This window comes from Capsella rubella, unplaced genomic scaffold (assembly GCF_000375325.1).
Source record: "Capsella rubella cultivar Monte Gargano unplaced genomic scaffold, Caprub1_0 scaffold_7, whole genome shotgun sequence".
Classification (NCBI taxonomy): Eukaryota; Viridiplantae; Streptophyta; class Magnoliopsida; order Brassicales; family Brassicaceae; genus Capsella; species Capsella rubella.
In genome coordinates, this window is record NW_006238917.1 from 8,139,592 (window position 1) to 8,162,701 (window position 23,110).

At 35.9% G+C, this 23,110-nt stretch overlaps 6 protein-coding genes across 7 annotated transcripts; 1 reads left to right on the plus strand and 5 right to left on the minus strand.

Moving 5' to 3' along the window:
- The first annotated feature begins 734 nt into the window (after nt 1–734).
- On the plus strand, nt 735–1,546 carry LOC17877462 (heat stress transcription factor A-1). The gene is made up of 2 exons (XM_006284698.2): nt 735–1,053; nt 1,141–1,546. Exons 1-2 carry the CDS (start codon nt 844–846, stop codon nt 1,309–1,311), a joined length of 381 nt encoding a protein of 126 aa, XP_006284760.1. The 5' UTR covers nt 735–843; the 3' UTR covers nt 1,312–1,546.
- A 4,414-nt stretch (nt 1,547–5,960) lies between these two features.
- LOC17877461 (multiple RNA-binding domain-containing protein 1) lies at nt 5,961–10,691 on the minus strand. Its single transcript, XM_006283045.2, has 15 exons — nt 10,452–10,691; nt 10,248–10,355; nt 10,028–10,142; nt 9,225–9,943; nt 8,990–9,121; nt 8,752–8,841; nt 8,537–8,654; nt 8,112–8,435; nt 7,960–8,024; nt 7,653–7,794; nt 7,223–7,327; nt 7,037–7,138; nt 6,785–6,958; nt 6,378–6,512; nt 5,961–6,278 (listed from the first exon to the last, which is right to left on the minus strand). Coding segments are annotated over exons 1-15 (2,484 nt in total). The 5' UTR covers nt 10,454–10,691; the 3' UTR covers nt 5,961–6,125.
- Nucleotides 10,692–10,946: 255 nt separating this feature from the next.
- LOC17880655 (cyclin-T1-4) lies at nt 10,947–15,302 on the minus strand. Its single transcript, XM_006283418.2, has 8 exons — nt 15,154–15,302; nt 14,605–14,674; nt 14,242–14,488; nt 13,475–13,556; nt 12,949–13,083; nt 12,563–12,738; nt 12,322–12,473; nt 10,947–12,206 (listed from the first exon to the last, which is right to left on the minus strand). Exons 3-8 carry the CDS (start codon nt 14,466–14,468, stop codon nt 11,338–11,340), a joined length of 1,641 nt encoding a protein of 546 aa, XP_006283480.1. The 5' UTR covers nt 14,469–14,488; nt 14,605–14,674; nt 15,154–15,302; the 3' UTR covers nt 10,947–11,337.
- On the minus strand, nt 14,463–17,474 carry LOC17878663 (J domain-containing protein DDB_G0295729). Of its 2 annotated transcripts, XR_002832854.1 has the most exons (4): nt 17,316–17,474; nt 15,732–16,879; nt 14,605–14,674; nt 14,463–14,491 (listed from the first exon to the last, which is right to left on the minus strand). XR_002832854.1 is itself a non-coding variant. In XM_023778355.1 (2 exons), exon 2 carries the CDS (start codon nt 16,843–16,845, stop codon nt 15,733–15,735), a length of 1,113 nt encoding a protein of 370 aa, XP_023634123.1. In that variant the 5' UTR covers nt 16,846–16,879; nt 17,316–17,474; the 3' UTR covers nt 15,514–15,732. The 2 variants fall into 2 exon arrangements, 1 of the variants encoding a protein (XP_023634123.1); XM_023778355.1 differs by lacking the exons at nt 14,463–14,491; nt 14,605–14,674 and having other exon boundaries at nt 15,514–16,879.
- Nucleotides 17,475–18,420: 946 nt separating this feature from the next.
- Nucleotides 18,421–19,515, minus strand: LOC17878567 (chaperone protein dnaJ 6). The gene has a single exon (XM_006285504.1). The coding sequence runs from the start codon at nt 19,513–19,515 to the stop codon at nt 18,421–18,423; it is 1,095 nt and encodes a 364-aa protein (XP_006285566.1).
- A 1,240-nt stretch (nt 19,516–20,755) lies between these two features.
- LOC17879139 (pectinesterase inhibitor 5) lies at nt 20,756–21,470 on the minus strand. Its single transcript, XM_006285286.1, has 2 exons — nt 21,255–21,470; nt 20,756–21,097 (listed from the first exon to the last, which is right to left on the minus strand). Exons 1-2 carry the CDS (start codon nt 21,468–21,470, stop codon nt 20,756–20,758), a joined length of 558 nt encoding a protein of 185 aa, XP_006285348.1.
- Between the last annotated feature and the right edge of the window lie 1,640 nt (nt 21,471–23,110).

Sequence of the window (23,110 nt, forward strand, 5' to 3'; positions counted from 1 at the left end):
ATTAAACATTGTTACTATTACAATCTCGTGAAGAAGTTTTGTTCTTATCGTAGTCATAATCATACCAATATCTCTCTTTCTTTATATTTTAGCTTTATCTTCCATCTTTGTTTTCTTATAGTTAAGTTTTTGTTATGATTAGAAATTTAGGAAAAATGAAAAATAGGGAAACGATGTTTATGATTGTGTTAGTTTCGTTGAAAATTGTGATCATTACATGTGGGAAACTGGAAAATCGAAATAGTTCACGTATTTTTTTATCATTTATAAATTAGTTTACGTATTTTTCTGACAACGAAAAAAGTTCATGTATTTTTTGGCAAATATTAAATAATTCATGTTTTCTTGGGGAATTTTCCCCTTTTCTTTTTAATAATTTTGATTTCGATCGTAATTTAGGTATTAAAATTATAGAGTTGATAAATTAATAACTGCTAATTAATTAACGAAAAATTTGCTTAATTTATATTTTTTTTTCTAAAGTGAAATTATCTACTCCATCGTTAAAAGTTAAAACCCTCCATTGATGTTAATTTTTTTATATCCGAAAAAATTATGATTACTTGATTAAGGTGTTTATTTCACTTTCGGTACTATTAAATCATGCCAATTTGTCGCTCAATGAAGTAAATTCGCTGTAGCAATGATGGCTAAGCCCAAGCCCATAAAAGGCCCCGCACAAGAAATTAGGTCTTTCGTATATTAAAAACTTTCAAAGGTTGATTCTTCTTTCCCATTTAATTCTCATCTTTCAGAGAGTTTGGGAGTTGATTGGTTGATTCTCGGGGGTTAGGGTTCATAGAGCGTCGGATCTGTAATCTTGTTCAAGTGTGTTAAGGAAGAATGGCTCTCAATTTCCCGAAGGGAGTGTCTGTGTTCCATATGAGAATCTACAAGGTTGTGGAAGATCCTTCGTCGGATTCAGTAATCTCATGGGGCAAAGACAACAACAGTTTCGTCATTTGGAATCTCGAAGAGTTTACTCGCAGAGACATTGTTGGCGATTTCGATTGCAGCAGATTCTCAGAGTTTCGCTCTGAGCTTAGGTATTATGTAAGTGTTCTCCTCTAATTGTTGCGTTTAAGAAATTGTCTCTGGCTCTCAGGTTTTGAATATTGCTATGTGTTGGTTACTTGGTAGGGGTTTAAAAGAATCAAGAAGGGGTCAGGGGAACTGGAATATGGGAATGAAGATTTTGTGAGAGGGCAACCTGAGCGTTTGAAGACGATGATGATCAAAGCTTGGAGGAAGAACAAGGCCAAATTTAAAGCTAGAAAGGCAGCAGAGGAACTGCAACGCTTACAGATTTGATCAGAATCATCCTGTCGTGCTTCTAGGCATTAGTGAATAATAATAATCTTTTTCCATGAGTTACTTTCTTTTGTAGTATAATAGTTTTAGTAGTGGCTGGCTTTGATGAAATTTGGGGGGTCTGCAACCTCCTCTTCTATTATGTTATATATCAACCTATGGTTTGGAACTTGTCACTACTTATTGATCGAAAGCTTATCTCTTTAAGAATTTTAACGAATGTTCAATCAAAAAATCTTATGAATGTCAAAGAACTAAGTACTGTCTGCAAACTGCTTCCGGTGTAAAGATTGTATTCGTTTTATGAGGAAGACCCCTTGAGAACTCATCAGATGTTAACTAAATATAATGATCTCAATAAGACTTCTGACGGCGATCCTCCATAATTCGAATAAGAAAATATTCTTACAGCTGTACCTATATGGCAATGTTTTTGATTTGTTAGTTTCAGGAGAATTAAGTTCATGTAAGGACGTTGTCTTCTTTTTGAAATAGCTTTTGCTTCTCACTTGTTTGGATTCCTGCAATTCCTTAGTGTAATTTGTTCCCATTCGAGTATCTTCTCAGAGTTAGGTGAGGTCTCATGCCCAAGATCAAGTGTGTGGAGGTACAATGGTATCTTCATTGTCTCAAGATTTAGCTATCATGTAAACTTTTTGGGGCAATTTGTTCCAGAAACCTTCTTTTATGGAATCCTCACTGAATCGGTGGCCCAGAAACTACTATTGTCCCTTCATGTTTCGGGGTTCTTTACACTCACATCTATGTGTGTTGTTCATGGGGCTTGCTGCATCAGAGTAGACTACATTAGGTAGTGACATTTCTGTCTTCCTTTGATTGTGTTTTCGCCATGTGCTTGTTCCAATGTGATGCAGGTAGGGGTGGAACAGATGATGTATCCGGGTCTGGATCAGTGGCTTCCAGATATCCGAACGAGTTTATGCATTTGCTTGGGTAATTAGCAGTTTAGTTTTTTTTGTCCGAGTATGTTCTCTACTTGGTTTGCTTAGGTAATTAGCTACATTCTTGCCTTACGGATGTTGTTACTTACTTCTACCTCTCTGAGCCAAAACGCAAAGTGATTTTATGTTTTCTAGCTAAGAAACTTAAGCGTAAATGGCATGTCATTTGTTTAATTATCTGAATTTCGAGACCTAATGATCGTAAAGTTGATTGAATTTACAGAGTTATCTAGTTCGTTTTTGTTTCTTGTTTCTTGTATTCTCTCATGATCTGTTTGATGTGATGTATTTCTATACTAGGGAAGCCATGTATTTTCCATTCTTGTTGCTTTATAGAGATATAAAGATGGTTGCAAACATTTGTTTTATTGCTTTTTACTTATTTTGATTTGGTTTTGTATACTTGGTTAAGTCTCGAGGTGTTACTTGGTAATGTTAAGGCTTGAATATCAAGTCTTCTGTTACGGTTCGTCAAAGATTAGTTTGTTGAATTCCAGATTAGAAGAAACAAGCATTACTCCCTCCAATTCTTTTGAAGTGATGTTTTAGCATTAGAAAATTGTTTCATTTTAAGAGCATCTCTAGTGGTAGAGATACCTATATATATATATATATATATATATATAATATTATACTAATATTTTTCATAAATTTAGCTATATATTTAAATTTAAGTTTTAAATAAAAATTTGATCAATGAGTAATTGACATGTGTCCTATAAAGATACTTGTTTAAAGCCATCCTTAACAAGGGTATTTTAGAAGTAAGAATTACGTAGGAGAGCATCTTATGTAAGATATAATTTTTACCTCTAAGATACTTTTGTTAATACCACTTCACTTAATATCTTACCTTTAATGGTACTCTAAGGATGCTCTAAGTACTTTTCATGTGTCTCTCTTCTTTTATTTTGTTTTTGATTTTCTAAAATACATGAAATGCAATTAGTACCTCGATAAGTACCATTGGTGGAGATGGTCTTAGTGATATTTTCAACTTTCTATGTAAATACTAAATGTATTTAATAATTTTTTACCAATCATATTATGCATCATATTTTCTTATTGGTTGAATTCATTGTATTTAATGGAATTTGTATGGAAAAAAAAAGTTATATGTTTTCCTAATCTGTGTAACAATATTAAATATCACTTAAAAAACCGGAAGGAGTATCATTTATCATCTTTGTGTCAATATCAAAGGAAACTCAAACTCTCTGTAAGCCCAAAAAGTTAAAATAGTCCCATAAACCCAAAAACATAGGTCAGTTACTTTTAGTATATAAAGAAACTAATATTTAGTAGGGGTTGTTTACATTTGTAGATTTTTAATTTTGCTATCATGTCTCACTCTTCAAGCAGTCAAGTGAGTGAAAGTGATGCAACCTCAAAGTTAGGGTTGATCCTCAAGTTGAAAGCTTGAAGACTATTATGACAGAAGAAACCGAAGCCTTTGCCATTAAGCTTCTTCGGCCCGTTAAAAGTTACATCCAGAGAACTGTACGTTTAATTTATGAAGTTTTCATTTTCATATAATGTATGTGTTAGGGTGTGTATATAATGTATAAATCGAGGGGTTTTAATATAAAATATCGTGTTTTTCAGACCACCACTAAAGACCAAATCAAAGCTATGATACGATGCCTTAGGAGATGCGCAGAAAGTTTCAACCTTTCTCTGGTGCAAGAAGGATTCGAGGCAGATGATACAGTGCCTCCACCCGTGGCCAATGTTTCCGAGGAATACACCAGGAAATATGCACTTGATCTTTTGGAGCATTTGAAGAGCCACACTTTGGAACTTTATCTCACTACCTTAGATCCGCCGCCTACTACTCTAACTGATGATGCTCTTCGTGTTCTCAACATCATTAGAGATGATGTGAGCGGTTGTGATGAGCTGATTGATCGTGTTATGATTGATGGATATGACTGCAGAGACGAGAGTGAGGGTAATACGAGTGAGGATTCCAGTGATGATGAATGAGTCAAAGTGATGAGACTGGTAATAAATGAGTCAAAAGAAATGTTTGGTCTTACCAAAAAAAGGTTTGTTATGTTTGTTTCAATAGTTAACCTAGATTTATGTTTGTAATGTTCGTTTTAGTGAACCTAAATGCTACTCTTCTCCTAGATTTACGTAGGTGTTAACCTCCTTGCTACAGTATTATATTATGTTAAATGTGTCTTGGATCATATGCATCTTTGGAATCTTCAGTTCGCTTGGTTCACCTTCATGGGATACTTCAATTTGCTTATTAAAAAACCTAACAAATTAAAACCTTCAAATATTGTTGGACTTCAGGTAGGGTATACTAGTATAAGATACACACCACTTTAACACACATATGTTATTACATATAATTAGTAGATGGGGTCAGTACAGAACAAAATTTCTACTATGGAGAATCACGAAAGCGACGGCACACAATGCATGCATATTCAGCTATCTTTCTCTCAAATTATAGTCTAGTACATATGTATATGTATGTACAAATAATAAACCAATAAAACCCCTAAATGTTGTTTTTTCCTAGATTTATCTTTGTTGTAAAACATGCAAATAATGTTATTTTATCTCCTACGATTAAAACTTAATAGGTATTATGTTTGTTTAAAACCTAATTAGTCATTTTTTTGTTTTTAATTTTATAAACAAATCATGAGTCATGAGAGATGTGTGTCTTTTTCATGCATCCTGGGTAGGCCTGAACAAAATACCCGAACCCGAATACCCGAACCGAACCCGACCTGTAATACCCGAACCCGTTTTACTTCGGTTCTTAAGAAATACCCGATCGGTTTTTATTCTCAATACCCAATAGGTATCGGGTATTATCCGAACCGAACTCGCATACCCGTGGGTACTTTTAAGTACTCGAACACATGTATGTAATATTAGGTTTCCTTACATGTAAAGAAGTTCATTGATGAGTTTAAGTAGCTGAGGCAACTTCATCTCTGTCATTGTTTTTTAAAATTGTTTAAAATTGTTTTTAGTTTTTAAAAGGTTTGGTTTTATGTAACATTTCATGATGTATGGATAATCTTGGTTAAATGTTGCCCTCTTGGGATGATTCTTCTTTCTTAGTTTCTTCCATTTATCAACTCAAATATTTTCATTATCACTTTCATTAGTTTAAGACTTCAAGTTATGCTTTTGTTAGTTTGGTTTCTTATTTTGTCAGTGACTTGTTTGATTTTAATTTTTGGAATCTTCAAAACTTGGTTAAATTTGTTTACTAGTAATATATTCTTTCAAAAATTTATTAGTTTTAACAAATAGTTTCGGATTTATGGGTACTTTGGGTAATTTCGGGTCGGATTTTGATAGGTACTACTCATACCCAAATATATTTTGGGTAATTTTTGGATCTCTTAAATCATTACCCGAAGTACCTGTACCCGAAAAGGAACCGAACCGAACCCGACCCGAAATTTTATAAATACCTATTAGGTTCCTATATTACTAACCCCGAAATACCCGAACCGAAAAACCCGACCCGAACCCGACCCGAATACCCAAATGCCCAGGCCTAATCCAGGGAATATCAATCGGATAGAGTGGACCACTACGAAACAGAGAAACTATACAAAAGCATGATCTTGTGGGGTTGCTTGTGAACTGATTCGTTTGACTTCGTGTTTTGGTATTTATGTAATACAAACATGGAAGCTTGTTTTAATATAATTGAAAATAATTTCTTCTATAAACTTTGTTGAAAGAAGCATCTGTATATAACATATAAATTAACCAGTAGACATCAAAATTTTAAACCATGGAGAAGAACCACAGTAGCGACTTATATATAACACCATGTGTCAATACCAACTATAGAAGAAGGCGACTCTACTACTCAGCTATTCTCTCAAACTTCATTCTGCTTTCATCAACAACTTTCAAGCTTTTCCTTTTCTTTGCATTATCGTTTTCTTGGTCCATCTTGGCAGCAGAACGCTTCCGGATCGCTTCCATGCTATTGTCATCATTCGCCCACTCGAGCACCTGAAAAGACGGGCATATAAAGAGAGTCGAGAATGCATCCAAGGATAACAAATGAACAAACAGGCTTCATATGAGACAAGAGTACAATACAAGACTTACCAAATGGCGTCCGTAGAAATGTGTGCTTGATAATGCTTTTTTAGCGTTCAAGGCTTCTTGCTTTGTCACGAATTCAACAAAAGCAAAACCCGCATATTGCCCAATATTCCTCTTTGGAAGCCTCAGACTCTTGATCTGCATAAACAAGAAACAGGAATTTCGTTAGATGTTTCTGAAATTAATTATCCAAATCCAACTTCATTTCTATACTGTTCCAATACAAAAGAGCTAATGTTTCATCCCCTTGTAGTTTCCATAACTAAAAGAATTTTTACACGCATAATACCAAAACTTCAGCCGTTGCACAGACTTGTACGAGAGAATGGCAGTATGTGTTCACGGTTTGTAAAATAGAACTAATAAGCTGTGCCCATAACATCATTATATCCTGCGATAAGAATGTGTACCTGTCCAAATGGACTGAATAGCTGTTTTAATTCATTCTTGGTTGCCTCAAAAGCTACATTTTTCACATGTAACTTTGTCGAAGTTTTGTCCTTGGCTGAATCTTTTCCAACCTTGTCACTCCGCTTGTTTTCACAGAATCTCAAGATCAAAGCATGCCCATCCAGAACAGTTCCCTGCCAAAGAAGAAAGTGCACTGTACTTCATCAAGTCCAATCAACTTAAAGTTTCAAAGAGACTTAACTATTGCATACCTGTAGATCTCTGTAGACACTGATGGCTGTCTCTACAGAGTCGAATTCTACAAAACCATAACCGCTTGAAAGATTCTTCCCATTCTTTACATGCTTTATTATCTGCTTATAATGGAAAATAAAAGATTATTGAAACAGACTCACAGTTAAGTACACATCATGTGTCAGTAACAAACAGGAACTTACCTTGACACTCAGAATCTTTCCCTGCTTCACCAGTTCAGTCAAATGCTTCTTCAAACTCTCATCAGTTGTCTTGAAGCTCAGATTCTTAACATGAAGGACATTTGACTGAAATATAACGAATTATTTAAAGGAAATGTTACAAACAGACCAATATAAAAGATACATTTGCATCTTTCTTTGTCTACAAAATCGATCAGAAAAGAAATATAAATATATACAAAGCCAATTAACATAAATTATATAGTACCTCACCTGAAACTAACAAGATAGTACTAAACCCGTATATAGCGCCACAAGGTAAAATCAAATTTAGTTTCCTAAGCTAATCAAGATTTTTTCAATTACCTTACCATTCGGCTAGCTCATATCCACTCAAAAAAAAAAAAACGTATCATTTCATAACGTTCATAGCTATCATAACTGGACATACCTCAGTTACATCTGGATCGATTTCAACCTGGTGCTCCACGTTGACTCTTCTCACATCATTTTCTACAACATCACTCTTCTTTTCATTGTTATCAGACTCAAGAATATTTCCAGGAGCCCACTCCAGATACAAGGGAGCATCTCTGTAATAATAGGAAAAATGTGATGAAGCCGTTTGGAAAACTAGCATGATCCTTTATCTCCACGAAGCGAACTTTAGGGAAAGCAAAATGGATTATAGACAGCTATACAGAAGTTGTTCTTCCCCTCTTGGTTTAATAAACAATAAAGTTAATTGTAAAGCTTACTTGTAACGCTTGTATGCCATTCCCTTAATAGCTGCGCGTGCCTCAGCAGGCTCAAGGAAAACAACCTGAAGATCATGTGAGTAAGGGCAGGTTAGAGAGCAATTAACTATCTGTTAAAGATATTGAAGTAGCACACATGGAAAGAAAAATACCAAGGCCAACGTCTTCGTCGGAGGGAGGACAATTTTGTCTAGACTTCCAAATTTTCCAAACATTTGAGCTAGTTCCTTTTCAGTGGAAGCAAATGGCAAATTCTTTACTAAGAGGATATGTTTGCTTCGGTTCTTCTCATCACCATTACCTGCAGCAAATTCTTCCAAAGAGGAAACATTTACTCCAGCTTTCGCAAGGGCTTCTTTGGTCTCCGCAATCACTTTTGTTTCTCCCAAAGCAAGGCGCACAGCAGGATCTTCAGCTTCACGGTCAAGTAACTCACTCTTGCTTACACCATACACCCTGACTATGTTTTCTAGAACCTACAACACAAAAAGGAAAAGAAAAAAAGATAAATGAAGCAAACTAAAAGCCAGATATAAAATACATTAATGGATGCATTCTTTAAACAAGATACACATACAGTATCGGGTCGCATGAATAAACTATTCCAAGCCTTTGTATTACCACCAGTTTCAGATGCCTTTCTTTGTTCCTCTCTCTTTTGCTTGAATGTTTTTGGCAGGTTAGAAGTCTCATTCCTGTTGAGAAGGGGCATGTTAAACAGCTAATGGAAAATCTGGTTCACAAAATATTACAAGTTGAAAGACCAAAACTTAGAAAGGGTAGGCCACTGACACTTGTTTATCAGACGTTTCACGGTGCTTGGCTGGCAAAATATGCAACAACCGGCCCTGGAAAATTGAGTTATCTAGTTCCTCCATTGCCCTGCATCACCATCAAATGTTTTAAAACCTGAACTAACAGCTAGAGATTAACATAAGGCTACTTCTTGAAAAGCAATTACTTAGACCTCTAGGAGTAATCAACTGCAAAAAAAATCAACATAAAGGCTGCTTTCTGACATGAATAATACCTTGCTGCACATTCCGGAATCGGGTAAAGGATGTAGGCAATTCCTTTGGACCTTTTCGTCTCCTTGTCAAGAACAAGATGGACTTCTGATATATCACCAAATTTGCTAAAATGTTCCATAAGGTCTTCTTCTCTATTGCATGAGATTATTGACAACAATCAAAGATGAATAACAGATAGATAAACATAAGTCAGGTATATAAAATGAGCAGAAGATGAACAAGAAAATCCATTACGTTGCAGTGTAAGGCAGGTTACGAACGAAAAGGCGACCAGTGTCAAGAATATCATCACTGTCAGCTTTCGATTCTTGAGCCACCTTTTCATCGGCTTCTACTTCCATGGCATCGCCATCAATATCTTTATCGATTCCACCAGCTTCGACATCACCATCAATAGGGAAATTACGAATAGCAGTATCAAGACCGTCTGCATCAGCTTTACCACTATCATTCCCCGCAAGATCAGCATCACCAACTTCATCTTCACTACTATCAGTTTCATCATCACTGTCAGAATCCGACATATTTTTCTTAATCCTACTCTTGAAATATTCCATATCAGAAACATCATCAGTGGGAGCTACAGCTTTGCTCTTCTTAGTCTTTTCAGTACCAGATGATGTTATAACTTTGTCAGGCTCAGTATCATTGGAAACCGTTGGCTCATCCGCTTTCTTCATCAAGACCTTTCCTTTTCCTGTTTGTTCAGGGGGATGAGGAATCGATATGTCATTGGACCAGATTTTCGAGTTACCCCTCTGATGAACGTCAAGAAATTCCTGGAACTCAGGATCATCAACCTCTGGTTTACTCTTTTTGCCTCCTTTAGCCTTACCATTGTTTAACAGTCCACTAGACAATTTTTCAGAATCCTCATTAACTTTCTCTTCTTTCTTACGCGAAAGACGACTCCATGGACGAGGAGCGTTCTCATCTCCGACTTTACGCGCAATCTGTAAGACAAAGTTTGAATCTAAATATCAAAATTCAAACCAGTAAACAAGTGAAAACAGAGTATCAAGTCTTGAAGTACAAACCTCAACAAAAATCTGAGAAGTATCAAGAAAAGACTTGTTGAAATACTTAATAGCTTCTTGAGCTTCTTCAGCACTACGAAATCCAATAAAGGCAAATTGTCTAGTCTTACCATCACTGGAAAGCAAGAAAACAGAGAGTGATTCAACATAAGCAATCAATAAAAAAGCACAAACTTAGTAGTGCAAACACTGGAATTTGGATAAAGTAGCAGTAGTATACATGGAACGCATCAATTTGGCGTCAGTGATTTCTCCTTTCTGTGAAAATACATCTCGAAGTCGATCCTCTTTCACATGTTTGGGCAAATTTTTAACGCATATCCTCGACCTGGAAATTCCACAAAGGCCAAGACGAATTTTCTGAGAAAACTGAGCTAAAACCCTAAGGAAAGAAGAGTTTATTTGGGAACCCAATACTACTTACATTGTTTGCCTTTGAAAGAGCTCGTTGTTGCAACTGTAGAATTGAAGAGACTTCGAAACTAATGTTTCTAAGAGAAGAAAAAGATGACCTTTTTTTTTGTTTTGTTCTAATTGGAATGTTTGCAAGAGTGTCGAAACGATATGATAACGATTTTAATCTGCCGCCGACGACGAGAGAGCAACGCGAAGAAGAAGAAGAAGAAGAAAGAACACGAGAGAGGGGTTTTAGGTCTTTTGTTGTTCCCTCTTTAGGTCGGCTTTAGATGAAAATGAGTAAACCGGACCATATCTATAATTTGAGCAACTTAACCAGTATATAAACTTTGATTTCGAAACCTAGCAAATTGTACTTTATTTTCTTACAGGTCTGTTTTTGATTTGATTAATCGGCTTGCTCTTAATTTGACAACTAATCCGCCTGATTTAGTGGTTAACCGGATGATTGGTCACGAAGCTAACCGATACATTCAAAAAGCAATATTGACAAAATTGCAAGTCGGAACAAGGTGGACTTTCAATATATAACAAAACTTACAAGAACACTACATTGACAAATCAGCTGGCCACTATGTTTCCTATTGTTATAAAAACAAGAAATCAAGTAATTGACTAGGCTCTAAATAAAAATTCGTCAAAACTTCTTGTCTTCCCTATATACAAAGGGAATGCAAACAATAGAGTTCCTATGTAGCCTATGGGATGATGGTCTCTGATGGATGGAAACCTCATTTAGTTTCTCAACTGTTGGATACAGGTGCCATGAAACAAAAGAAGAAGATATAACCAACATCGTACATACAATGAGCTTGTTACGCACCATGGTTGGCTTTCAAAGTTGCCAAATGTCTCTTGTGGACCATGCGAAAGTGAAAAAACAAAGAGATCATTTACCTCTCTTGGGAGTGTCTTCTTGGCTCTTGGTCACCATGACTATGACTATTTCCTCCTCGGTTTGTCTTGTGACCTTCTTCAACATTCTCACTGTTATTGTGTCGCCTCTTTCCTTCTCCTAACTGTTTTTCACAAGGGCTTCCCATTTTTCTCTTCCGGCCAGGCATTGTTGAAGAAACATCATCTACCATTTCACCTTCCTCAGTATTGCCCACCAAGTGTTTTCCATCAAGAATCTCACCATGTTCTTTACCAACGTGATTGATTTCGGAGCTCTTGTTTTGTATATATTTGTCATCTTCAACAGCTAATTCCACATCTTCCAGCTCTCTCTCGATTAAATCATCCTCATCCACCAAATCCTTTTTCCTCGTCCTTTCACCTTGGAACTTCTTAGCCTCTAGTTTAGCCTTCACCGTATCTCTAAGCAATTTTATGTCTTTTGGGGACTGGCTGACGAGGACATCACCTGTATCAACAACTCTAGATTTCTCATCTTCTGGTTTCTCTGCACCTGCTTTCTCTGTTTTTTCCTTCCCAGGTGCCTCAACTCCTGATCTAGACTTATGGGTTGGATGATTTTCAGTATGCAGGCTATCTTTCGTTTCTATATCTCTTTCCCCCTTCTGCTCGGTAATGACACTACCTGCCTCACCACTCCCATTATCATTGCTCCGGTTTTGTGTAGTTTTTGACAAACCCCCGTGATTACCAGAATTTGAATGTTCATGAGTTGGACGTGCTGGTACTGGCCTAGACCCAACATGATGTGCTGATCCTCCACCTACACTACTTTCTACTTCGCTTCCTTGAGATGCAGGACCACGGTTTTGCTCATATAGCTCAAGCATTTGGTTGCTAACGTCTGCAGTACACAAAAGGTAGTAAGCATCAGATCCAAAATATTGAATACAAGTCAAATAGAAATAGTGAAAATAGTCTCATAAAATTAATTAGGTGATAAAAGGTAGTTCTCTCACCCTCCAGTTGTCGAGGTGTGACATCAAATTCTTGCCACCAAACCTTCTCTCCATCTGATGGAAGTTTCACTTTAAGGAACTTTGCAGCAAGAAAGATGGCTCCCGCCGCAATGTGGTGAGGCTTAAATTGCAAGCAGAGTGACGTCCGCAGACTGCAAGTATCTTTTTATTGTATGAAGACAAAAATACAAGGCAGATAGATCTATCTGAAGCTTTTCAAGGAAACAGACTTTTAACGTACCCATCGTTAACAAAATTCCATGCAACTTGGGCCAGGGCATTCTGTGCGACCTTAAATTTCTTTATCGCTTCTACAAGAGGTTTGTAAGGATGATGAACATTGAAGTCAAACCCCAGCGTAGAAAGTACAACCTTTTCTCCACTAAGTATAAGCTCTTTTTGTTGCTCATATACTTCCTGCAATAGTGTAATAAGTTCAGTACAAAGAAGAGATCCAACAAAAAGGACAATTAGTAGATGAGGATTGTTAACAAACAAGCACAATCCTTGGGTCTCTTACAAAATTAATGTCATAGTGAATTAGAATATACAAGAAAAAAGTGCAAAGTCACTTATACTAACTAAACAGGAAGCAACAGAGTAGAGAAGGTTTAGTAGTAGTCAAACCTTTTGCTTGATCTTCTGTGCAGTAGTAGGATCCTTCTTGTGTATTATCTCATAGGAGACAACAATAACATCTTTTAACGGCCTTGGAGTTTCTTCGACTTTTCCAGCAAGGAACATGCACACTGTAGCAATCGTCTGATGTTGAGGGAGGAAAACATGGAAAAAGGAGTCAGTAATAATCTTAATACTGTTCTGCTCTAGTCTCTAGAAGGACAAATATGAAGAACTAAATGGATTAATACGAAATAGATTAAGAGAACACTTAATATATATCATGGCAAAAACCTTCACAAGAAGTCAGTGTAAAGTCATTTACTACAGCAGCTAGTTTGCCTTCTATATATAAAAAGGAAACTGGCAGAGACATGGAGACAACGAGTGTAAACAGACGCCAAGGACAAGGAACTAATTCAGCGCTACAAATTCATGCAAACAAGACACCAGCAGACTGGCTAGAACAACAAAGAGTAGGCCCATGTACATACAACAAAGAGTACTACATCATGTGCAAAGAAATTATACTCACCCTTCTGTCGTTCCTAGCATGTGACTGGCGAATGAAGAATCGATGACAGAATATTATTGCTGTAGCTATTGTGACCTGAGGACTGTATTAGAAAAAATATATCAGCCGCTTTCATTGAGAGAGCCAAAAATGCTATCAATGCAGATGAAACCATGTCAATATGAAGAAAATTCACACCGAGTATTGTGTTCACACTATGAATTAAACTTTACAAAGCCATTGAAGGACTACTGAGATATGTAACCCAAGTGAACTCACCAGTTTCAATTTTCTGTTGCAAATAGACCTGACTAGATTATTCATAACCTAACTGACTTCTACCACATCAAATTCTATATAGTTTTGAAATTTTGATCCAACTTGTAAAGTGATCACTATAATCTGTAAGAAATTAGAGGCAATGATAATGGTTGGAGGACCTATCATGTCCTAGACAAAGCTCGCAAGAAGTATTCAAATCGAAAAAAAGTACCAAAATCCAGATATATTACCCAAGATGACCCCATCAGTTTCACCTCTTTGTTGCCAACAACTTTGACTATATTATTCAATCTCTAAATGACTTCTTTGACAACAAGTTCTATAAATTTCAGAATTCAATCATATGGAATCTACATGAAAGGGGATCACTATCATACTAAAAGCAAAATAGAGGCAGTTATCATGGTTGGAAAACTATCATGTCCTAGACCAAGCTCGCAAGAAGTAATCAAACGGAAAATGCAACGTATTAAGCTGAAATATATAGGTTAGAATATTATACTTACACTTTCAATCTCATGCCTAAGTCCTGCAGAAATGTACAGTATGACTTGCGGAGGTATGTTTCCTTCTTTAAGTCAATACTATCCAACCTCGACGGTGAATTTTCTTCTATTTCTTTTCTTCCAAAATACCAGCGGGAAACCTCGTCCTGCTTTTCATTAGAATTCCTGGAGTGAGATGAAACGCCACTCTCCCCGTATGAACAGTCCCCAGCCAATACTCCAGCCATTACTATCTCTCAAACCGAGTCTACTAAGAGCAGAACCAATGAAAGAAATTAATGTACAAACAAATGAAGGGTACAGATGTAAGTAAGAAAAAAAACAAATTTTGCTAATCCATGAGCTGATATTTATAAATTATACCTGGTCACGTTGTGTTCCCAGTAACTGAAGTATGATACTAGCGAGAGGATCTTAATCTGTAGCGTCAAAACTAAAAATAAAAATAAAAAGTAAGCTCTTTAGGAATCTGAAATGAACAGGAATTGATGGAAGTACAAGACAATGGCATTAAAATAAACACATTCACATAGTCTAATTGAGAGCAAAACGAGGTATAATCATTAAAATAACATAATCGTTCTTTCCCAGGAAAATAGTGTCACTTGAGAATCATGTAAACGAGCTTAACCTAACTAAGCCCACGCATCTAGAAGAAAACACTGAAATCGGAAATTTTCAATCGCCAGAGAGCTAAATTAGAGATAATCAAGCAATCCTATATGGAAATTTCAACTCTTTTCACAGAGGAATCAAGCAAAAAAACGTATGATAGATCTGGAAATTGCAAAAGCTCGTGAATATCACCTAACCCGGAAAAAAATTACAAGAGAAAAGATGGAAAAATCGAGAAAACCAAGCGGAAAACAAAAACCCAATCGGGAACAAATAACAAAATCGATAACTACGCACCAGGCTATGGCTTCCTCGATGGCGGAATCGAAGCTAAACGCGTACACCAGCTGCGTTCGTCGAACCCTAACTCTAGAGAAACGCGAGAAAGGAAAGAACCCAAAAAAAAAAGGAAGAAAGGGAAAAAAAAAAAAATTGGATTTTTAACGAATATCCCGATTTACCAGTGATATATGACCAGAGGTAGGAGACTTAAATCTCATCTTTAAAACATTTTGGGGAAAAAGTGAAAACTTTTGAGAATGAAGGGACGAGAAAAGGAAATATTTAGTCAGATTTGGAAACGTGACTTTGATTAAATTGGTTCACGTTGTCAACCAAAATATTCAATACCGGTCTAATTCGACCGTAAACCGTAAATGAATTCGAAATAAACCAAACTTAATCTTTAAGAAACTGTTCATGTACACTCATAACTCTTGTGTCATTTCACAGATTCAACACTGAAGATGACAGGAGGAAAAAACTGACCTTGTTCCACTGTACGTTTTCCTAGTCTAGATGCAAAATATTCATATATAAAACTCTAAACATGAAAAGCATTGATTGTTAAACTTCTAAGTGTCAATAGTTCTTACTTCACACCTTGATTCCACTACTTGCTTCTGCATAATCATCTCTCCTAAGCTTCTTAAAGACCCTTTCTTCTTCTTCAGAGTTTGAAATTCCTCTTGTAGCTTCTTCCGACTCCTTGACCTCTCTTTTTACTCTTTCTTCTGCTTGATTTGCCACATTCCCGCTGTTAAAAGTACCCATTCTTGATGAAGAAGAATCACATCGAAAATCATGACCAACACTAACAGTTAGTGGAGACCCTTTCCCACAAGAAGAAGCAACATTTTTGTTCTTGTTTGTTGCTTGCGGTGCTTCCTCTTTCTTAGTTGGTGCTTCCTCTTTCTCAGTTGGTGTTTTCTCTTTCTCAGTGGCCTTGAAAGTCCCACGGCAATTTCGACAAAGCACGGATTTGTTAAGGAAAAAAACTCTCACATACTCGTATTCTGTCCTGCATTTGTCGCACATTGTCCAAAAGGTACTGACTTTTGAAGTGGGCTTATTGCTTCTAGATCTACCACTAGAACTTGGTTGGTTTGGTGGTTGATTTGGCTGGTTTGGTGGTTGCTTCTGCTGGTTTGTTGGTTGCTTCGGCTGGTTTGGTGGTTGCTTCTGCTGGTTCGGTGGCTGTTTTTGCTGCTTTGGTGACTGTGTAGGCTGATTTGGTGGCTGTTTCGGCTGTTTGGGTGGTTTCTTTGGTGGTTGTTTCTGCTTCCGACTCCTTCTCGGTTTAACTTCATTAAGCTTCCTTTTCTGATCATAAGCAATTCTCTTAACCTTATCAGATAATAGACACCAAGCAGCTAAAACAAGTTTAAACGCACCCTCTGCGCCTTCACACTTGTTCTTGTCAGGATGAAGCAAAAGAGCTAGCCTCTTGTATTGTTTCTTCACTGCTTCCTCCTCGGCCAATGGATCAACACCAAGAATTCCATACCAATCAAAGTCTCCTCCGCTGGTTTTGTTTGCTGCAGAGATATAAACATCGATCAACATCATAACTTGTTTTAACCCATCAAGCTTTGGATACAAATTCTGAGCCTTGTTTGCTAGTTTTTTCGCCCCGTTGTAATCGTTTTCCGCCACTTTCCTCTTGGCAATATCCATTGCCTTTATAGCTTCCTCCTTGTTGCATTCCATTTCAATATCCTTCAAAAGATTTTGCACCTTGTCTCTACGGGAAAACCAATCGGAGGAGCCAAAAGAAAAAAAAAAGGATTCAGAAGAGTGTAAAACAGAAAGAAAACCGCAATAAGTTAAAAGAAACAAATCTTAGCCATCATCAATCACAAGATACAATCACAAGATACAATCACAAACAAGTGTGCAGCACAAAACAAGGATACAAAAAACCCAATCAATGAAGAATCTTGTGTAAACTAGTAAGTTTCAACTAGGCAAAACCATACATGCAAAATCACCAATTGAAAAAGAACAAAGATTTCTCAAGTTACTGCATCTAAAATCTACAATACATCACACAAATTACAAACAGATTGTCAGAAATCAAGCGGGGTATAACACTATTAGGAGATTCACAAACAAACAAAAAAACCCATAAAAAAGAAGGAATCTTTGGGATTATCGTGCAAAAGCCAAAATCATCATACCAAATAAGTAAAAGCCAGATTTTGAAGGAGACCCACTTGTGAACCCAGCCACATTCGCGATTCGTTATCAGTATATTCACAATACCCAAAAACAGTGGAGAAGCGGAAAACTGAAAATAAGAAGAGACCGGTGTGTGTGTGTGGGAAGAAGAAGAGTAATTTATGAGACCCGAAGCCAAGGAAGGATTAGTTTCCGGTTCACAGAAATGGGGCAAAAGTAAAATAGATTAAAAATGTAAGGACGGAAAAAGAAACTATTAGTTATTAATTTACGTCCTGGTTTTTTCCCTCTCCCTCTTTCCCGCGCATTCTCCAAGTTCTTTTTTTCGCCTTTCCATGAAAATTTTCAATTCAGCATCACTCTTTAGTCTTTAGAGTTACAAAAACGATTTAGTATAGTTTGGTGATTTATTAAGATAAGGATCAACAATGCTATAGTACTAAAACCTTCTGTTGCAAAATGCTAAAACAACGATTTGAATCTCTCATTTTTTAAAAATTTATTGTTAGCACTTGTTATAAAAGATATAAATAACTACTGCAAAAATCATTTTAAACGAATGTTACTGTATAAGTGTATGGAAGATGAAACGGGGCAGTAAGTAACTGATATATCTGGCTTGATAGAGGCTTATAGTTATAGATATATGATATGTGATTCTTATTTTAATTCCTTACATCACTTTACTAAACTACTATTAGTTTGTACTTTGTAAAATTATTCACCATTGCCTTCATCTAAATGATTTGTATTTTTTACACATATCATTCTTATCTTCTCTTATTCAACTAAATCTTGGATCATGGTTATCTTGTGAGCCAATGACCACCAACCTGAGCTTTGTCTCTCCAGGTTAAAAAGGAAGTATCATCTAGAGATTAAGGATTTGCTGGACGTGGAATATGAACAATATTTGTTAATATCCTTATTCTTATTCTTTTTCATTATTTTTTACAACATGGAAACGTGACACAATTGTTGATAGGTGTAGAGCCACTTTGATTAATTACCTCATCTGAGTACTAATTTAGATTACAGAAAAAGGTTTTCTATATCAAATAGGATCTTCAACTTCTGAATGTGATTGTCTTAGTTCTACATCTGTCATCGGCTTCTGAAAAGTCTTTGAGCTTCATATGTAGAGTTGGCGTCTCCTGTTGTCATCGGCTTCTTGAAAAGCCTCTCTGCTTCAAAAGTGGAATTTGCATCCCCTGTTTTCATAGGATTCTTGAAAAGCCAATCTGCTTCAAAAGTGGAATTTGCATCTCCTGTTTTCATCGGCTTCTTGAAAAGCCTCTCCGCTTCAAGAGTGGAGTTTGCATCTCCACTTTTCATTGGCTTTTTAGAAAGCCTCTCTGCTTCAAAAGTAGTATAGTTTGTCTTGCGATTCTTAGATAACCTCTCTGCTTCAAAAGTAGTAGAGTTTGTCTTCTGGTTCTTGGATAGCCTCTCTGCTTCAGAAGTAGTGGAGTTTGTTCTCACGTTCTTAAAAACCCTCTCTGCTTCAGAAGTAGTAGAGTTTGTTCTCAGGTTCTTAAAAAGCCACTGTGCTTCAGAAGTAGTAGAGTTTGTTCTCAGGTTCTTAAAAAGCCTCTCTGCTTCAGAAGTAGTAGAGTTTGTTTTCAGGTTCTTAAAAAGCCTCTCTGCTTCAGAAGTAGTAGAGTTTGCTGCATTCCTTCTAGCAGCAGCAACAAATTTTTTGTTTTGTTCATGAAACCATCTGTAAGATTTTTCTTGCGCATCCTTCTGTATCCACGAAGAATCAGGCTCGTGTGGCTTCGGTGTTTTCTGTTGACCATGTTTCGATTTCCTCTTCTGATCATACGCACTTCTTTGAGCTTTATCAGACAATAGATGCCAAGCTTGTGAAACCAGCTTAAACGCGCCTTCAGCAACATTAAACCTGTTCTTGTCCGGATGAAGCAAAAGAGCTAACTTCTTGTAACGTTTCTTTACAGCTTCGTTATCAGCTAAAGGATCTACACCGAGAACTCCATACCAATCAGCTTCTCCTCCTTCTCTGTTTGATGCAGAGATATAAACATCGATCATCATCAACACTTGTTCCAAACCTTCAAGCTGCGGATTCAAACGTTGAGCCTTGTTTACGAATTTCCTAGCTCCGTCGTAATCATTCTCTGAAACTTTCTTCTCGGCAATATCTATTGCTCTTCTAGCTTCATCTTTGTTACACTCCATGTCTTTGACAGAGTTTTGGAGAAAAGCAAAATAAATTAAAAGGTGCAGAGAATTGTTTAAAAGCCAGAGCGATCGTGGTGTATAGAAGGGATTTACATTAGGGCGAGTCCAGCTTAAAATACACGCAACGTTTTTCCTTTTTTGTTTTTTGTTTTTTTTTTTGGTAAGAGTTTTTCCTTTTTTGTTAGATGTTAGAGAAAAAAAATGTTTATTTTTATTTTCTGATAAATTATTATTTTCTTATTTCTGATAAATATTTTTACAAGTGTTTTCTATTTTCTGATAAATTGATGGACAGGAAAAAAAAATGAATATTTTCTGATAAGTTAGAGAATAATTTGAGGAAATTTGTTTATAATGTGTGTTATTGATCTAAAGAAAATTGATACAATAATAGTATACATAAGCTAAATTTCTGTTTAACCTAATTAGAATAATAAATAGATTAACATAAGTAAATATTCTAAATCTCTTAATCTTTATCACACTAGGACGTCTTGGACTTCATGAGTTCAATTCAATAACATAAGAGACTTTGACGGTCTATAATAGTTGGTCCAATATGCATAACTTGCTCTCCAAGATATCTTCAATAGTTTCACACTGTTATACCAAAACCATACTTGATACTACTACTCTCTGAGACATAACATCCCAAGTTAAACGGAGCAAGTTTCACTTTTGAAGCACTTCCTTTTACCAGCCAAGATATAAACATCATTCAACCCCAACCGTGTAAACTCAAGATATGATAGATATAGCATCTCAGCCTTGTTAACAAATTTTATCAATCACTTCCAAGATTTTGGATTAGATGCCGACACCTTTTGATGAATTTTAGAACAGGCTTCTAAAAACAGGACAATCCAGTCTTACGATCTTATGTAGAACGTTCTGCATTTTGATAACACCTTCTTTCTTTAACTTTTGTAACACAGAAACTCATGCAAAAGACAGATTAGACACATTTGTTTTAGAGAAGTTGTGACGTTACACTTTTGACAAATATGAAAGAAGAGCTTCCTCTTGTTCCACTGTAATTCTCTTTAGTCTATAAATGAAAAAAGTTTCATAAAGCATCCATGAATTGATGAAACGTAGAAAGATGTAAGTCTTACTTCTTAATTATCTCACATATGTCCTCGCTTTTTCAAGAAATCTTTATTCATTGAGCCAATAAGTATTACCAAAATATCAACTCTATAATTAGAGTACCAGAGGAATAAAATCAGTAAAAGTACTAGCCATTAATCTTTTCGATAATAACTTGAATAATAGATAATAATTTGACAACATTTGTGAGATAGAAAGTGACAGGAGACTTTTGTATCGGTCCATTCTTTTTCCATTCGTCTTCGCACTTGCGCATATAGTTTAACCCATCCGTTGCAGATATCTGAGCTACGGATGCGAATTCTCCTCCTTCTGCTTCTTCATAAGCTTTTCGGAACAAAGCATATGCTAACTCGTAATAGTTCTGACAATAAACTATTCGATGAGTTCCTATCGGACCACTAAACTTTTGGCGGACTTTGTCGATTTGTGTGGCTGCATCGTTCACTTGATATTGGCATTGAGAAATCTGATAATAAGAAATCAAGACATTTTTATTTTTTAGAGAAGGAATAAAGACATAGAGTAAATATTGTGAATGTTATTGTTCCAACAGTTGAATATTAGTATATAATCTCTACATGATGATAAAAAGAATAAGAAACTAGTTATCTAACGTTACCTACCGCAATTAAAAGCACGTCATTGAAGTCGCGTGCGGTTATAATACGTACGTCCGTTCCAATGTATTTCAAGCAGAAGTTCACGTCTTCTGTCTCCTTGCAAAATGCATACATGTCTTTGATGAGCATCGCATTTGTATCTGTCGACGCAAAGAACAAAAGTAATAACAACGACAAAGGAAACATAAAAGTTTTGTGTTTGATGAACATTGCTGTCATATTGAAAATTCAAGACGATACAAATGTGATTTATATTTTCTCCTTTGTGTGTTTCAAACACTCTATTTATAATAGTGATATTGAAAGCTTAAATAACGGTGCTTTATAAATTATATTGCTTTGAATGCAAGAATATATTTAATTTTTTCTTTCTGGTCAAAGATAATGGAAGGATACTAAACTAATAGTAACGGCCAAAGAGTTCATTGTCAACACCTTTAAGGCTTAAACCAATATATTTAACTAAATTGAACTCAATACCAATTGCAATAATATTATTAGTATTTAATAATCGATTGATCCAAAACATTATTAGTGTTTTAGAGAAGTTGAGACATTACACTTCTAGCTTCCTCTTGTTCCACTGTACTTTTTAGTCTATAGATGAAACAAGATTCATACTTCTTAATTCGTGAAAGGCAAAAAGCTGTAAGTCTTACTTCTTATCTCACATATACAGTATGTCCTCTGCATCAGCAAACATTTCCTGTGACTCCTCCTAGGGTCCTTTTTTCGAACTTAAATTTATTGCGCTTGATTGCCACATTTTTTCGTCACTAGAACTGTCCCTTACCGATATTGAACAAATCAATGAAACCTATAGCTTAAACTGACAGATGATATGTGAAGAATAACTCATTGAATAAGAACCATCATATGTGTTTTGGCTACTCCATTGTTGTTGTTATATTAGGGAGATGATGATAGTTTGACGACTGGCTAAGGAAACTTGCATCTGTAATCATCTTAAGTTTAACTTCAAAATCAGGATTATTACTCAGCACATAGTGACAACACCTTTAATTTAACCAACATCAATGCTTTTACTTTAAACTCTGCAGTGTAGAACTATTTACCTTACTGAATTGAAGTCACTACCAATTGCAATGATATTAGGCAGTTTGAAAACAGATTGATCCAAAAAAGAAGAGAGAAAGGTGTATTAATGTCTAACCTTTATAGCAAAGAGACCTGTCTCCATTTCAATTCTTTAATTTGCAGTACTGTAAATCCAAGTTGCATAAGATCAAATAAAAAACTATTACTAAACGCACAAAATAGAAAAATATAAAGAGATATGGAATTGTACTTCCTCATGTCTTACTTATTATTTCGCATCTTTCATAGGTTTCTTGAAGAGCTTCTATGCTTAGTTTGCATTTCCTCTTGCATCAGGTGAAGCAGTAGCAGGAACAATCTCATCTTGCAATTCTCTTTCTTGTGGTTGAGTTGCTTTATCAGAAGCTGAAGCTGTCGACGAAGAAGCTTCATCACTTGTGCTTTTGCTTGTTGATTGACTGGCACAACTGAAGACTGGAATCCCATTTACCATCGCTGGAACAATCTCGGCCGCAACAAACTCCTGACGGCAGTTTGGACAAGTCCTAGTCTGGTTAAGGTTACTAGACCTCAAAAACTCACATTGTGTCTTGCATCTGTTGCACATTGTCCGAAAGGTAATGATCTGTAATAAGAAGAGGAGAATATAGAACTTGCACTACAAGCAAAAAAAACAAACGCGTGGAAATTGATAAAAAAAATCTTATTTTCCTAATATTAACTATTTATATATATATTTTATTTTTTTTAATACACAAATGATGTTTATGCATTTGTAAACAAAATAGCATAATATATAA

Bases quoted from the DNA above. Each gene is read 5' to 3' on its own strand.
- LOC17877462 (XM_006284698.2), top strand. From the start codon at position 844: ATGGCTCTCAATTTCCCGAAGGGAGTGTCTGTGTTCCATATGAGAATC. The intron at 1,054-1,140 runs GTAAGTGTTCTC...GTTACTTGGTAG, and splicing joins GCTCTGAGCTTAGGTATTAT to GGGTTTAAAAGAATCAAGAA.
- LOC17878567 (XM_006285504.1), bottom strand. From the start codon at position 19,515: ATGGAGTGTAACAAAGATGAAGCTAGAAGAGCAATAGATATTGCCGAG.
- LOC17877461 (XM_006283045.2), bottom strand. The intron at 8,436-8,536 runs GTATGTGTATCT...TTTGTGTTGTAG, and splicing joins TATTCATGCGACCCGATACT to GTTCTAGAAAACATAGTCAG. The intron at 6,279-6,377 runs GTAAGTCTTGTA...CCGTCTTTTCAG, and splicing joins ATTTCTACGGACGCCATTTG to GTGCTCGAGTGGGCGAATGA.
- LOC17879139 (XM_006285286.1), bottom strand. From the start codon at position 21,470: ATGACAGCAATGTTCATCAAACACAAAACTTTTATGTTTCCTTTGTCG. The intron at 21,098-21,254 runs GTAGGTAACGTT...TCTTATTATCAG, and splicing joins ATGACGTGCTTTTAATTGCG to ATTTCTCAATGCCAATATCA.
- LOC17880655 (XM_006283418.2), bottom strand. From the start codon at position 14,468: ATGGCTGGAGTATTGGCTGGGGACTGTTCATACGGGGAGAGTGGCGTT. The intron at 13,557-14,241 runs GTAAGTATAATA...TTTCTAATACAG, and splicing joins TTAGGCATGAGATTGAAAGT to TCCTCAGGTCACAATAGCTA. The intron at 12,474-12,562 runs GTACGTTAAAAG...AGATACTTGCAG, and splicing joins TGGAATTTTGTTAACGATGG to TCTGCGGACGTCACTCTGCT.
- LOC17878663 (XM_023778355.1), bottom strand. From the start codon at position 16,845: ATGGAATGCAACAAGGAGGAAGCTATAAAGGCAATGGATATTGCCAAG.